The sequence below is a fragment of the Chaetodon auriga genome, chromosome 3 (genome assembly GCF_051107435.1).
Source record: "Chaetodon auriga isolate fChaAug3 chromosome 3, fChaAug3.hap1, whole genome shotgun sequence".
Classification (NCBI taxonomy): Eukaryota; Metazoa; Chordata; class Actinopteri; order Chaetodontiformes; family Chaetodontidae; genus Chaetodon; species Chaetodon auriga.
Genome location: NC_135076.1, coordinates 5,759,982 through 5,776,792, shown reverse-complemented (window position 1 = coordinate 5,776,792; position 16,811 = coordinate 5,759,982). Strand labels below are relative to the sequence as shown.

General features: G+C 43.0%; 1 protein-coding gene across 1 annotated transcript in view; it reads left to right on the top strand.

Moving 5' to 3' along the window:
* zc3h3 (zinc finger CCCH-type containing 3) overlaps positions 1–16,291 on the top strand; it is a 58,388-nt gene extending 42,097 nt beyond the window's left edge. Inside the window, exons 7-12 of the mRNA XM_076726947.1 lie at positions 147–302; positions 1,334–1,403; positions 4,106–4,237; positions 10,942–11,105; positions 11,207–11,364; positions 16,049–16,291. Coding sequence (XP_076583062.1) covers positions 147–302; positions 1,334–1,403; positions 4,106–4,237; positions 10,942–11,105; positions 11,207–11,364; positions 16,049–16,080 — 712 coding nt within the window. The 3' untranslated portion in view covers positions 16,081–16,291. The remainder of the gene's footprint in view (positions 1–146; positions 303–1,333; positions 1,404–4,105; positions 4,238–10,941; positions 11,106–11,206; positions 11,365–16,048) is intronic.
* Positions 16,292–16,811: the final 520 nt, after the last annotated feature.

Genomic DNA, 16,811 nt, shown 5'->3' with positions numbered 1-16,811 from the left:
TGCTGGATATATTTTTTTGCCCAAAGCTCCTGTCAGGGTTGAGAGTTAAAACTCCAATCATATATACTTTGACCTGTCTAGTTACCACAAACTGCTTATTATTGATTTGTTGATACCTGTGCTTTGCCTGTGTTTTGTGAAACAAGCCGTGCGGTCCAACGGAGCCTTGCCATAATCAGACATGCTCGTCAGAAGAAGCAGCAGAAACAGTACTGCATGTACTACAACCGCTTTGGCAAGTGTAACCGTGGCAACAGCTGTACCTACATCCACGACCCAGACAAGGTGGCTGTCTGCACCAGGTAACATAAACACATAAGAATGCCCCATTTTGTCATATGTGGCGGTTCAGACTGGTAAACGGGACAACAGGAGTATGGACATTAGCGCTCTGATCCATGGTCCTCAGTAAAGATGGATAATCTTCTTCCCATGCCACTTTACCTTGTCGATATCAGACAGAGTTGCTAAGTTGGAGGAGTTATTTGAGGTGTCACGCGTGCAGGAATTAAAAGTCATGTTTATTTTGTGATGCTCAGTATAACTAGCATGTGGACTCTTTAAGACTTGTGTGGACATCATCATCCATGAACTGCAGTGCCCCCTGATTTACTGGCGATCTTTGTTGCAAGTCAATCCCCCCCCCCAAAGTCCTTGTTAAATTGCCAAAACAAAAGATAAATTCAAATCTACAAGTCTCAAATAATGGCCGGGGTCGTGGTCGACACAAACAAATAAAAGCTGGGTCATACAGTTGAGTTTGTATTAACAGAGTAATGCAGTAACAAAAATGTAACAGGGCAAATGGAAGGGGATCAAAACAAGTCTTTTAAATGTGACCTATTATAATTATAAAACAGGGGAAACTGAAAATAAAGGCTTTTCTCTAATACAGGCCTGCTTCAAATAAAGACCTTGTACTTTCAGTTGAGGTAAATAAAGGCCCCAGCCAGTATTTGAGGAAATATCGGAAATTCAGCAACTATGACACAGTGTTTTCTTCTCAATTGCAACAAAAAAGTGTCTGAATTGGGTACAGCTCAGGTTAGATGGCTCATTTACTAGTGTTTAAAGCCAGTCACTATACCGGATTGAGGGGAAAAGCTGAGTTTTTAAGAACAAAATTGATGGGCAGGCAATAAACCTACAGTTACATCATACGTGAGACTCCTGTTTTGGACTTCTGTTGAGGTACAATGAAGACATCAGCAAAAGAAATCACTCAAATGGGAAGTTCCAATGCGCAGACACACTTCTACATCCGACAGCCCCTCCTGTTTTACAGCTCTGTTATCTTTGCATTTTCAGGCTTGTTTCCGTTGTTTCTGTGCAGGTTTCTGCGAGGGACGTGCAAGCAGGCAGACAGGACCTGCCCATTCTCCCATAAGGTGGCTAAGGAGAAGGTACCGGACCAACATGAACACACACACACACACACACACCCTATGTGCTGGACAACCAGTGTTTCATGGGTTTTCATTGCAAAGGCCACGGTTGGGTACAGTGTGTAGGTGTAAGATGAAACACGACTGCGTACAGTCGTCGTGGATTGTATTTGCGTTCTTGGCATGGCTCCTGTTTCCATGACACAGGAAGGGGCGAGGAAGACTTAACTGTGATGGGGGGACTTATGGGTAAGCAAGCAGCCTAAAGGGTAGAGTTTGTGACGGAGGGTCCACAGACCTGCAGAATGGATCTCAGTGTGTATTGCTTAGTCCTTCCTCGTCGCCTCCTTCCTCGTGAAAGTGTTTAACTGTGTGAGTGTATGGCAGCTGTCAGTCTGCGACTATAGCTGAAATTAACATCACAATGTTTAGTCTATAGACAGAAAGTTTGTTGATTGTTGACGTTAATTGATTAAACATTTAATGCTGTACAACCAATTTTGAGTACATCAACATGGGCTGTAATAATTGTGTTGCCATTTTTCACAAATGACTGTTTGATAAACTAATTGATTGTAGAAATAATTGTCAGATTAATGTATGATAACAAATATTTCTGAAAATATGTTTTCATATCATAATGTGACACGTGCAGTGACATCTAAAATCATCCGACTGATAACTGATTGATGCAGTTCAGTGAACTGTATTTCTGTTGTGCATTCAGTCTCACTTTACAAGTCAAGTTGTTGCTTTTAATTGCAGTTTTCTTTTAAAGTTGAAAATCTGAAATAGCTACTACACTATCACATATAACCACAAGCACAACCATAAAACTGGACTTAGAAATTCAAATGAATAATTTGGAGGTGTTAGTCCAGATTTGTTGTTTTCATTCACATCACATTGTGTCACCTGATAGCTGTACCCAGATTTGGCCGAGCCTTCCAGCTGGTCTGTGAGTGTGTATTTGTGTGCGTCTGTGTGTGTTTGTAAGAACTCTTGCCCGTCTAAGGGAAAGTGTCGCCACTCAAAAAGGGAAAGCACATTTTTTCTTTTTTTTTTTCTTTTTTTTTTTCTTGAGACAAACAACCCTTCAACAGGTGCCCTGCCTCACCCACCACACACTCACATGCACACACACACACACACAATGCCCTGCACCTGTGTTGGTCGTCACACTGCTGCCTATAAGTGCTGAGAGCCCAGCTGTCTGTTTGTAATGCCACTTCTCCAACAGCCCCCCCCAACCCCCCACCCCCCACCTTCTGAGTCCTGCACCCCACCCTCCTGTCCCCACACTACCACAAATACCTCGAAACCAGACACCCCTGAGCCTACTCTCTTGGTATTGCCTCCCTACACCCGGGAACACCACCCTTCTTCTCCCTCCCTCCACCACTGGCCCAGTCTGTGCACACATCCAGAGCACATAAACACATCATGAGAGCTGGACGAGCTGCAGCCTGGATAAATATTTCTGTAGCAGTTAATTAGGTAGAACTGATCCCATCCCAACAAGGAGGAGTCCCTCTTACACTCCGCCTCCCCTGACCTCCCCCCATCTTTCTCCACCGAGTCCCCTCAGAGGTATATTTAGACCGGCCTCCACCAGGCTCACCCACGCATGCCGAACAGTAGATCTCTCTCTACACACACATACTCTGCACACATGCTGTCAAGACACACATTCACTCTCACTCTGCCGCTGTCAACTGCAATTAAGGCAATTTAGCTGCTCAGTGTGACAGAGTGTTTGGCACATGGGACACGTCTGAACTGTACATGACGGTGGTGTGATTTTAGAGCCACGTGTCTGTTTACAAACTCCTGTAATCTTGTGTAATCTCGTGCTCTCATCACCCCTGCTCTGTCTGTGTCTGTGTTCTTTTTCTTTTTTATTGCACCACTCATCGGGAGATAATCTTGACAGAGAGCAAAAAAAAAAATAGAAATCGAAATTTGTAAGTGGAAATAACTGAAATACTGAAGTACTGAAGTATTGGCACCATGCCATGAAGCACTTTAACCAGCCTTTGACTGTTTTTTGGGGTTTTTTGGGGTTTTTTTTTTTTTGGCTATCATAGGCAAATCTTTAATATATTTCTCAATTTGTTGTGTTATACATTTTCACCGCGAATGCCAACAACCAAAAGTGTCTGATTCAGTTGAGTCAAAGTGACACCTTTGATCACTTCACCTTTTGAACATTTTGCCAATAATCTGGGAGTTTGGGGCAGTCCCACAAAATCCGAGGAAAGTCTGAGTCCCCAGATTCAACCCATCCAACACAAGGCAGGATTAGATTAGATTAGATTAGATTAGATTAGATTAGATTAGGTTAGCCTTTATTGTCTCCCTTTGGAGAAATTTGTCTTGGGAATTCGAGAGAACTCCATCAACACATCGAACTTGAGTTAACATGCAGTATCACACCCACATGTGTAAACACCAGAACATACACATGAAGAATACTGCACATAATTACACAGATGTCCTACACAAAGATACTTCTCAGATGTCATACATTAGAATCAAATATACAGGTTTAAAGATTGTGTTCAAATTCCTGTCAATCTATCTTCTGATTAAATGTTTCTTTCTGTTGAATTTTGTCCATTTTGATAGATTACCTCTTTGACCCTCGAATACCCTGTCAAATACTATGATCAGTTTTTCAGGTTCAGACAGCTTACATATGTCTGTCTAACTTTTTCTAGATGCCGGTGTGTTCGTACTTCCTGAAAGGAATCTGTAACAACAGCGACTGTCCTTACAGCCACGTCTATGTGTCCCGCAAAGCTGAAGTGTGTGAGGACTTTGTCAAAGGCTACTGTCCTGAGGGAGAGAAGGTAGTACAAACACACACACACACACACACACACACACACACACACACACACACACACACTGATATGCCACAGCAAATCAACAGGATTACAATGTAGAATGAAGTATATTATAAAGCATTCAATGGAAGATGAATTTGAAGAGCTGATCTGCCTTATTATCACACTGGATTCCTCACCTGAACAGCCAGCGTCTCCAGCTCACCGTTTCTTTTTCTTTTTTTTTAGATATTTTCTTTAAACAGCAGACTGTGGCTTGTAGAGATCTGGATATTATTAAACCTTAAAGATAAGTTTCTCTTTGGTAACTATGCTAGCTGCACAGAAAAAAGTAAGAGAAGAAGACAGTACTGTAGCCAGGATATGCCAGTTCAGGAACCATGGTGTCTGGGTTTCCGTTCAGGCAGCCGATGTACATATGACACTGGTCTTCACAGTAAACCGACATTTTACCTCTTCATATGAGGTAGACATCACACAGGAACCTCTACTTGTTAGTATTCATAGACTCACATCTGCATCTGTAGATCTAGAAACACAGAATTACAGTGACAAAGCACCAAACAAAGTAAGGTTTCACTTTCACTTTGCTCTGCTTCTTACCCTTTTGTGGTCCTGCACCGTCCCTCTCTTTATTGCTCCCTCTGTCTCTCCCTCTTCAGGGAGTCACTAAAATGACATTTAAAAATCTATATCGTCGAATGAAGTCTGTCGTAAGTGCAACACGTGTTCACCAAACAGGCAGCATCTGAGCCGTGTTCAGCCTGGGTCAGGCAACGGTCATGGACACTGGTCAGCTCACCATTCAGAGAGAGCGTCGACACAGGTTTAACCTGTATAGTCTGATTGGAATAGCTGAAATGATGTTCCACTTTTTTGACTCTGGTAATACACTGTCATTGTTTTTTGAGCTTCATATTGGTTTGATCCCACTCATCCTTTATTTAGCACTGCATTGACGCCATTACTCGATTGTAAATTTCTAAGACGTGTTCATCATTTGAACATATAATTGTATTGTACAACATGTGTACTGTTCCACTGAAGTTAAACTGACGCTTAGGTAAACAAGTAGTTTGGTAAGCAGTCGCCCCTCTACACACACATGTACACAGTGACACACAGGCAGGAACAGCTGCAGGGGGTGGTGGTCCATAATGGCATAACTGAAGTGTCTGAGTGACACGATGCGGCCCTGATGGGTAACAGAGCCACCTACACATGACTCGAGACACCCGAGTCCCCCTCGCACTCTGTCCCCACATCCACCTCAAGCACACCCTCCACGCTTCCCCTCCTCCCCTTTCCTGTGTTTTTACCTCCCTTTGTCTCCCCCTCTCCTCCCCTCTCTGCTTGTTTTTGAGCGGCAAGTGTGAAACAGATGCTTTTTCACACTGTCAGACCTCATTTAAATAGTGCATGGGGAAATGAGGATATAGAAAACAAAAGGGATATTAATATTTATTCTATTAGCTGAAGTGCTTAGGTCTGTGATTTTCCCTCTGTGTTTGTGTGTGTGTGAGTGTGTTTGTGCCTGAGTGCGTGTGTGTGTGTTTATGGAGCACTGCGCTGTGAGGCTCTGGTGGCTCTATGATGGATAGCAGGCAGTAATTATAGATGGGAAAACTGCTGAGGATGGCACTATGGGCCAGGCAGGCAGACACTCCAGCAGCTCAGGGGTTAAGTCTGCTCCTCGCCTCCATCCTCCTCCTCCTCCTCCTCCTCCTCCTCCTCCTCCTCGCAGACTTGCCACCATCCTGCCTCATCCTGGCTTTGTCTTACACTCACCCTCCACCTCGCAGGATCTGTCTGTGCCATCATAATTGTCCCTCTTCTTTCTTTTCTCCACAGCATCTTTTTTATTTTCTTCTTTACCTGAAATATGCCTCCTGCACTCTCTCCCAGGTTCCTGACATGTTAAACTGACAGTCGACCATCAGTCGCCACTGAGCGTCTGGGACAGGGTTTGTTATAGTCGTCTCTTATCGCCTCTTATCCATGGCCGGTCGGCTGATTAAGCAAGCTGAAATCATTTCAGTAGCAGTCAGTAACAGAGAGCTATCTGTTTGGCTGCTTAGCCTAATTAATTGTACCCTTTTAATGTACTTTTTCACCTCAAAGCAAGACTTTAGAATGCGTTCTACATTTTTAAGATACAGTATATTCTCAATTTGTATCCCAAAAATATGACCGAAGAGTTAAAAGCAAATTCAGAGTGTTGTGCAAATGATTGTCTAGTTTTTGTTGAGAGGTACTCCTGCCATGCAGATGTAAAACATACAGCACTTTATGTGTAAGCTGGCAGAGAGTTAGCTCCACTCTTTGTCTGGTGTTCAAGTTCAGCTGTCAACAGAAAACATGAGGTGACGTGAGGCGTTTAGTTTTTTTTTAACTCGGCTCTCAGTGAAAAAACTGAAAATCCAACCAAAAATATGCACTTGCACATTTGTGTGTTATTCTTGAAGATTTCTTTGACACTACAGGGAAGCCATGGGCCACTGCCCTATTTTCCCCGATACCGACATCTTCATAAAAGCAGCAATTTGATCACATTTGTCTGCCTGCATCCTGACTACAGTACCTCGACTACTCTTTCTGTCTGTATGAGGTATCTGCTCTGTTCTACATATGTCGCTCTGCAGCTTGGTCATTGTGTGTTGCACTTGAGGCAGTATTTAGATCTAAAATAGCTCACCAAAGATTAAATACAATCCGGGAAGTCCAGTTTGAGTGATAGCTCCATGAGTTTGAATGGATTTTATTGTGAGGACCAACTGAATGTGGCCTAACGCAGTGCAAAGTGTGTCCCTATTCATTTCTTATGGGATGTGAACATATCACTCTGGCATTGTGGGATTCCAGGCGACGTGTGACTGACCAGGGAGGGTCAAATGAAATGTGACAATTTTGTGCAAACTAAACAGAAACTGACTGCTAAAAAGTGATGCAGGGTCAAGAGGTTTAGTGTTAACCACCTCTGTGCAATTGTATGGAGAAGATCATCATTGTAATTTTTGGGATCCCTCCTCTGTGTCACCCTCCACATACATGTCTTCGAACTTGAAAAGCTGAATTGTATGACCTGGGACGGAACCAGACCCCTGTGTTATTTGAAAGGTGGGATCTGGACCTATGCAGACCCAAACATGGCGGGGGAGTTCTAATCTAACTCTAATTTCTATGTTGTCAATCAAAACTTTTGGTCTTACCTAATGGGATGTTAGTGCCTGGCCGTGATGCATAATCCACACTCCTTGCCAAGAAAGAGGGTGAAATACACCCAGCTTTTCTGTTACTCCTCTCTTACTGATTGAAACAGCATAATTCACTCGTTATATCATTGCTTGCCATCACGGTGACAGATGACAAACACGACTCGTTTATCATCGGCATTGCATTTTGTTGCATTGAGCATAAAAAAATATAGCTTTGACCGTTTGCCCTGTTTGAACTATAATAATGATTGCTCGTTTGTTGCCACGGTTACCAATGTTAGCATTGCTAATTTGCTATCATGTGTGCTCTCAAAGACGAGTCTTTTGGTGGAAGTCAGAACGCACACACCAAAAGTTGAACAAGACTTTCTGGACAATGTTCCATCTGTCTCATCCCCACTGCATCAACACAGTGGTCTCACTGAATTGAATGAGGAGGCTGCATGCTTTTGATGCAGTGCTGATGTCAGTCTGAACATGACCTAAGATCTAGTGACAGTGTGAACTTTCATTTTCTTAATATTACCCTCTCTATGTTAATATCCGAGCAGCCTGAGCTCATTTATCGTTCTGCTCTACTCACTCTAAGTTGCTCTGGACAAGAGTTTCGGCTTCATGGCCAAGATGTAAATGCATGTGATGTCCCTTTTTTTATTTTACTGTCTTTTCCCTCTCCCACCCTCCCTCCCTCTCTCATTCTTTCTTGCTTCTTTTGCTCATTCTCTCAGTCTCTTGGTAAATGTGCTGACTCCTTCTGGTTTTGGCCCAGCAGAGAGCTCTCTAATAGGCCCCAGAGACATTCCAGCATTCCTTAAATCAAGTGGAAAATTGTTAACTTGGTGTGGGATAAAGATGTTCTGTCCACTTTAGCTTTCTCCTCCTATTTCCCAGCTTGCTGTCTCTGTCTTTCTCTCTCTGTCTTTTTATGAAAATGAGGATGTATGGAGCTGTGGGGAGTGGACTGAGCTTTTACACTCAATTTATTCTTCACTTTCTGTTTCTGAAAGTGCCCCAGCTTTGTTAACTCCTGTTGTCCCATCACACTTGTCTCTGGATCAGACCTCTGTCGGAGTTGACACATTTTTATAAAACACCACATTTTAATTTGCCACAGCTACATTAAACTGAACATTTTAGTGTGCAAACCTAAAAGCAGTAGGTTCAGATGTATAAGCACTCCTGATGTTACTGTATGGTATATTACAGTATGTGTTTAAGTTTGCAAAGTGACTGTAATGGTATGCAGTGTGCATGGTAATTTGAGCTAAATTATGGCTAAAATGGTTATCATAATAATTTAGCTCAAGACTGAGATCACAGCTATTCACGACTCCACATCCATCTTTGAAAAGCCATAATCAAACATTTCAACTGAACAGAAAAACATCACACATACGTAACCAAAGTGGATCTTATAATAATAACACCACGTCAGCTTGCAGTCTAAATGAAGGATTTATCCTCCTGAGGTCTGCAGGCACATCGGTATATTCAGAGTGTTCGAAATGTCAGGAGAAAAATCTAAAGTAGTCGTAGCTTTCGGTTGTTCAATTAGATAAAAAAAATCATATACTGCCAAAAAACTGAGCAGATAAAATGATTTTGACAATTTCTGAGTCATTTAAGTTATGAAATGTCCAATTGTTTATGTAATTTGGGGTTTTGACTTGTTTGAACAAAACAGCCATCTGAGCAGAAAATAGATAAGCAGAAAAAAGTGATTGAGATCATGATCATGAGAGCAAAACAGTAAGTTGCATCCCTGAAATCAGTAGAATTCACACTATTGAGAACACTTTACACCAATATATGATGAAGGTTAGTCCGTTTCTCCGCCCCATCAAGAGCTGACCTGGGCCTGGTTCAGTTGTGATGTCAGACCCCAAATATAAAACGATGAACATCACTGACACCAGCAGCAGAACTGATTTGTTGAGCGAAATGTGGTGTCAAAACCGCAGCCCCTATAAGATGATCCAGAGAAACATTTGACAGCGAGCTGACCCTCGGCCGCACTGGCACCCAAGGGTGCAGGAACATGGGTGTGAGGCCAGTGAGGAGGGGCTCTGATGGCAGCGAGTCAGGGCTGCTGGGCTCCAGAGAGGGTCAACCATAGCGTCCTAGAAAATCGATCTCAAGATCCCTCTCCCCTCCACACACACACACACACACACACCCGATACACACTCTATTTCTGGACCAATCTGCTTCCCGGTCCCACACCCCTCACCCCTCCACACACGCAGACACACACTCCTTGCAGCCTGCACCCCAGAGTGAATATAATTAGCTTTTCTGACAGGTGGGAGGGATCGGATCTCATGGAGAATGAAGCTACCAATTTACACCCATATTACACTGTCATACACACTCAGTTGCAAACATGCATGTGAAAGCTCGCTGTGTTATGCACAATGCTTTCCAGAATGACGCTAACTGTGACCCACTTGCTCAACTTGGATGTTAAAGGAGAGCTTGACGGACACAGTGTCTCTCAAAAGTAGTGACTTACAAAGGAGTGAATGGAATAACAGAAGAAATAAACCAGGATATATCCTGCCTTAGCTCAGTTGAAATTCTGTCACACAAGTCCTGAACTTTTTTTTTTTTGTTCTAGAGCTTCCCAGAAAGGTTTAAACATGTTTAGATTTGTGGAGATGTAAAAGGCTCTAGAATCCGTCTGTGTCACCATGATGCCAGATGGTGCAAAGATCATCACGGATGCACAGCATCATCCACCTTTACCAAATATAACCCAATTTTTGTGCCAGACAAAGTAAACATTCACAGACTGGCGCTCTTTACACTAAATCATGCTGTGATTTAGTGTCTGATGAATAGTAGCTATACACTGACTGACGTTTTTACTGTATTTGAGGTGTTGAATCAACTACCTGTAATAGTTTAGCTACCCAGGTGAAGGCCTTGGTTAAACTGTGGTTTTAGTGATCCACACCTCATTACTTATATAGTTTGTTTGGAATGTGCTGGACTCATTTTAGACTTGTTCCCTCATGACATGAAATAATTTCACAGATTTTAACAAAAGTACTTTTTAAACATTTTGAAATTGTTTTAGTTGCCTTCTTACTGACCAAGCAAAACTATTAGACCTTGTTTAGCTGAAACATGCTAAACAATTCATCATATTTCAGCATGATACACCTGTTCCCTGTTGGGCTTTGTATGGGGAAAGCCCCTCACACATGGGATCAGAATACACATAACACAGGGCACCCAGTGAGCTCATGGTAAAGACATAGACCATATAATCCCCCCTCTCTCCCTACATTTCCTTCTCACTGTCACAATAAAGGCAAAATGGCAAAAGAACAAAAAGAAAGAAACCTTCTCCAAAAAGACAACAATACATAATTGATGTTTTTAATGGAGGCTTGAAACAGACCCACACATAGAATTCTGGAGCAGTATCAGCTGTTGAAAGTGAAGTCTGTGGGTGTGTGTTCACATCTCCCTGCCTCTAACCACCAGTGCAAGAAGAAACACACTCTGGTGTGTCCAGACTTCTCAAAGACGGGATCCTGCCCTCGAGGAGCCCGTTGTAAGCTGCAGCACCGCCAACAAGCCAAACGAAGCGCCAGCAACACCTCCACCACCCCAGCCAAGAGACCCCGAACCAAGGAGCCCGTCAAGAGGTCAGGGAAGATTGTGCAGCTCATTCCTAATTGACAAGGAATTCATTTTTCCAATGTAAACACCCATTAACATCCTGTCTAATGTTTTTTCTCTCTTCTAGGTCCCACCTGTCTGTCAACATCCCACAGGCCTCTCAGGCAGCTCCAGTGACGCCCACCAAAGGTCCTCTGGAACTGCCGTCCTTCATCTCCCTCTCCAGCTCCCCAGAGGAGGCAGACGCACCAGACACACTGCTGGCAGAGATCTCAAAGGTTAAAGGTAGGAAAATACACTCCCCCAAAAACCTAGAGCACCTCACGATGCCCCACGGTGTACACGAAACAAAACTAAATGACATGCAAGGACCACAGCCTGCAACTATCAGAGACAAAGTAATAAAGTGTTCAGGAAGCATTCGTTTGGTGATTTGCAGGTCAAAAGGTGTGTTTACAGGTTGAAAATTGGCCAAATTAGTTTTAGAATTGACATATTTTTTTAAATGTCTAAATTACTTCTAAACGGTGTTTCAACAGAATTTCAGTAACTTTATTCATTTGTGTAGTTCTGACCTGCTTCATGCCGCTGAGTGGCTCATATGAAACTTGGACTCAGTTTTAACCAAGACATCTTTTCAAGTAAATGTTTCATTTTTGATACACTCTGTTCTGTCAGTAAACATCAGTCCATTGTAAACATCTTTTAGATTTTGCAGATCTTAGCTCAACTTTAACACACATACGTACAATGGTTGTTCACACAGTTATTTTCTGTGCATGAAGGATTATAACTGACATTCAGTTCACTTCCAAATAAGCGCTTCAATAATGATAATAAATCTTGTAACAAACTTGATTTGTACAGCACCTTTCATACAAGAAATGAAGCTCAAAGTGCTTTAGAACAAAGAAACCACACGCACCAAGAGTTTCGCATAAAAGAGACAAAATGAACATAAAAACAGGGATAGAAAATTAGAAAAAAAAAATAGAAAAATGCATTTAAACAAGCTGGGTAAATTTTGGGTTCCCTCATAACGCCGTCTTCGTCTGACAGCTTCAGTTTCTACCTTTGATGGACTGGATATATCTCCACATTTGCTGGTGAAAGGCTTAAATTTAGGCTTAAATTGTGGAAAGAACTGGGAAAATTCCATTCAGGTTGTTAAAAAAAATAGAACGTCCTTAAGAGGACTAACTGTCCTTTACTTAGACTGAAAGTGCTGACTGTCAGGTGTATTGTCCGGAGATGTTTAATAGAAGAATCGTTTTTGTCATGAAAGCCACGGGATCATTCCTGAGTTCACCAGAGTGGGGAGTGATGGCCGGTCTGAGCTGCAGACACTAATGATGATCAGAGCTGGGCTGTAGAGTGAGTGTGATGGTGCTCAGGGGAGGAGTAATAATGCTCAGAGGACAGAGGTAATAATATTTAGGTTTTGGGCTGAACGGAGGCACAGCTGAGCTCCCTGTTGACAGACTTGATAGATAGAGGATTAGGGGAGAGGCTGTCTCCCCCCTCCACCATCCTCCCCCATCCATCTACTCCCACCCAGCTTGACCATCCAACTGCTCCTGCCTGCCTGACACACACATACATGCACACACACACACACACACACACTTATGCATGCCGGCTGACACTGCAAATCAACATTTGAACCTTTCCACCTGTGTTGAACCTGTTTTAACACTCACCACATGGCCTTGTTTTTAACTTTCATTTTAGAATTAGTTCACTCTGTGTGTTATTGTCTTTTTCATCCGACACTGAATCATATGATGATTAACAGTCAAAATAAACACATTCTTAATATTACTAGCTCTAGAAAAACCAACTGGTGTTCTTTCGTTTTTCATTCAAAAACAACATGAAAATGTCTCAAGAGACTGCCACTGCTGAGAGACGATAGATCTGTATCTGTGATATCGGCTTTGGTGGAAAAGCTGGACATGGATCATGAAACTCAGCCGAACGGCTTATTCTTAGAAGGTCTGCTGTTAGTTATTGCTCTGAGATGTGGGTAGATTTTCTTCCCTGCGGGAGAGTCGTTCCAGTCATACTGCTTTTTAAGACTAAATCCACTTATTTTGTAACATGATACCATAATGTGCTATATATTTCATTATTGACTTAGTATACCCTGGATTTCCCAAAGCTAATCAGCTTCTAAATAAACTACCAAGAGGGAATAGTTTTAAAATCTGAACATTTTCATTCATTCATCTTCTATACCGCGTATCCCTTTCGGGGTTGCAGGAGGGCTGGAGCCTATCCCAGCTGTCAACGGGCGAGAGGCGGGGTACACCCTGAACCGGTCACCAGTCGATTGCAGGGCAACATATAGAGACAGACAACCATTCACGCTCACACTCACACCTAAGGACAATTTAGAGTCACCAATTAACCTAATGAGCATGTTTTTGGTCTGTGGGAGGAAGCCGGAGTGCCCGGAGAGAACAAAGTAATGCACGCATGCACGGAAAGAACATGCAAACTTCACACAGAAAGGCCCTGCCCGACCCGGGGATCGAATGCACATGAGGCATGCGCACTACCTGCTGCGCCACTGTGCCGCCCATCTGAACATTTTCTGTATTATATTTTTTGTATTTTTTAACCATCTTGGGGTTTTTTCACTCCCATCCTGGAGTGAGCAATCCACCAGTTTCAGGTGGGGAGCCATGCTCAGACTTGGAGTTGCTCACTCTCATTCTGACTGCGTCACATTTGACTGCAAACTGCTCCAGTTCATGCTGGAGGTCACGGTGGGATGAAGCCAACAGACCCACTTCATCTACAAAGAGCAGAGAGGCAATCCTGCGGTCCCCAGACTGGACACTCTCGTCCCCCCTGGCTGTGCCTTGAGATCCTATCCATGAAAGTCACAAACAGAATTAGTGACGTGGAACAACCCTGGCACAGTCCAACACTGGCTGAAAACAGAATACGGACACAGCTCTCACTCCGTTTATATGAAGATATTTATAAGGACCGGCTGGCTCAATGCAATGGCCCCTGTACCTCCCACAAGACTCCCCGGGGAGATGGGCTTTCTCCAAGTCCTAGACTGGATGAACAAACTCCCATGACCTCTCAAGTAACTCAGCAAAGGTACAGAGCTGGTCCACTGTTCAACAACCAGGACAGTCTGCATCGCTTCCCCTGGTTCTAAGGTTCTTCCATGAATCTGAGCCTCCTTTCTAGCCCCATACTATAAGCTTTCGCACGGTGGCTGAGCAGTGTGATACCCCAATAATTGGAGGAACTTTTTAAAACAATGGGAGCCACCTGTCCCCAACCTCCATGCAACATTGACTGAAGGTCCATCTCTATAGCCTTCCTAGTAGTCCCCCCACACCCTGGTTGTTGCTTCAGCAACCGACACAGCCCTCCTGGCTTCCAGTACTCGTCCACTGCCTGAGCTTCTTCACAACAGGCACATATTATGACCCACTAACCAAAACTCCGAGCAGCCACCTCCACAATGGAGGCTTTGAACGTCAGATTTCATGTCCCCAGCTTCCTCCGGAATGCATGAGAAATTCTTCCAGAGGTGGGATTTGGAGACCTTGTAGACAGTGGCGCCCAAACGGCGGCTTGTGAATATCCCCACACTGCCCGGCACCTCTTACCCTTGGCAACTTTGCCAATGTTAAATAGTTTCTTTTCTTGTTAAACCAATTTTTCTCTTTTTCTCAGTTTATATAAATATGAAAATTATATTTAGAAATCATCATTTTCCTGCTGGAGCGTGAGAAATCTCTCAGTATTTGGAAACATCAGGAGCGAGACAGTGACGAATCTGTTCGAGATGTTTGTGGTCACTCTTACTTCTTCAGGGGGTCATCCTCCTTCTCTTTCATGGTTTATCTTTAGTCTCCTCTGCTTGGAAACAAGCAGGACCTTTGACCTGCCCTGAGTCATCTTGACCTCTGACCTTCTCCCTTCACATACACACAACCCAAATTTCTAATAATATTGTTGCAGTAGATGTTTTCATGTGTCTTCATAACTGTCTCGTTTTCTGGGGGGTTTGGACAAATTTTCTTAAACTTCTTAAGATTTAGTATGTACCGAATTATGTTTTGCTCACAACCAGAAACTCTAAATTTTCACCACTTGAAGACACTTGGAAAAGGAGGGAAATATTGAAAATATCAAATAGTGTGAAAGTGGTCTGTTAAACTGGGAGTTTTTTCATGTTAGGGTTAGGATGAACAGCTGAGCACTGATTGGACCAGATGAGGTTTGAGTGCCTGTTAACCAGGGAGAGAAGTCAACAGTTTTGTGTTTTATATTGTTGTAAAACTTCTTTCTATGAATTTTGAATACTTTGTTGGGCAAATACAACAAAGTAGCAGTTTGAGGATGTCATGTGGAGCTCTCGGATGCCCAGTTTAAGGCATTTGTTAACAATTAAACAAAAAAGTAATCAACAGTAGATAATGAAAATGATTGTAAGTTGCAGCCCTAGAATTGAGCTCATCCACTGACGTACTGTAGAGCCACACTCACACACACATGAACCAGTGATCATTTCGTCATGCCTCCTCCCTTTCTGTCCACTTGGTTTGCGCTCTTAAGTAATACTAATGACGCGCTGGTCCTTCACTAACACACTGCACCACCCAGAGCCTCATTAAAGGTGGAACTCAGCCAAACAAGCTCCTCTTCACTTTGCATAAATTAACTCAGATGCAATGTATCACTGCCAGTTTGCGACCTCTCACACACACACATACACACACGCTTCCTGTACATACACCTTCATTCATCCCTGTTGTCCTGTTCTCTTCCTCATTTACTCATCAGTTGAGATGTCATCACTCAGCGTTTCAGCAGGATTCAACACACAGTAGATCAGAGTCAGTTACACATGGGTGAACACACACCTTGTCTTTTTGTCATTTCATTTCTGCCAATACTCATCTTTTCATTTTAATTTCCTGTTTTTCGTCCGTAGAGAAAAAACTGCAGATCAAGCCTCGGCTGTGAGACGACAGAGACCAGCAGCACCGGAGGTGGAAAACACTTAAAGACCAGTGATGTCTGTGCTCCAGGTTTGTCCTGACAGGTGTATCTGTGTCTCTTCCCTCTGAATTTCTTCACTCAGGGCCTGAAAGTTTTATCCTCTCTATCGGTAAATCTGTTTTGCATATTCTTTGTAAATTTTGAAATGACAAATAAAATATTAGCTCTTCCCATGTGTTGTTTCACAGACTCTTTTTGTCATGTGCGAGTCGGCGCTGTGAGAGTGTTTATGAGCTGTGAGTGCGTGTCTGTCTGAGACCGGCGTTGTCGTCACATGGCCTGAGTGTGTTTTGGGAGAGTTTTCATTGGGAAGGTGGTGACAGAAGCAGCAGTGCCCCTCACTTTAGAAGGCTGGAGAGGAGACACATGAGTGGACGGTGATCTCATCGTCATCATGCTGTGAGTGGGTGTGTGTGTGGATTGAGAGAATGCACGCACACACAGATATGAGACTCTTTTTGCTTTATATTAAAACCACAGGTTTTAGCCACATGCATCACATTTGAAAACACATTTTTCTCTCTTCTTCCACTCACACGTATTTACTATCACCTGTGCTCAGCTGTAGTTTAATCTTCATTCCAGATGAGTTAAAAGACAGTACCAGTGCTTCCCTGTAGCTGACATTACAACAGCATGTTTGACAACCTCTTTCTCTTCTAATGGCTTAAATATTTTGCCACTACTATAGTGAC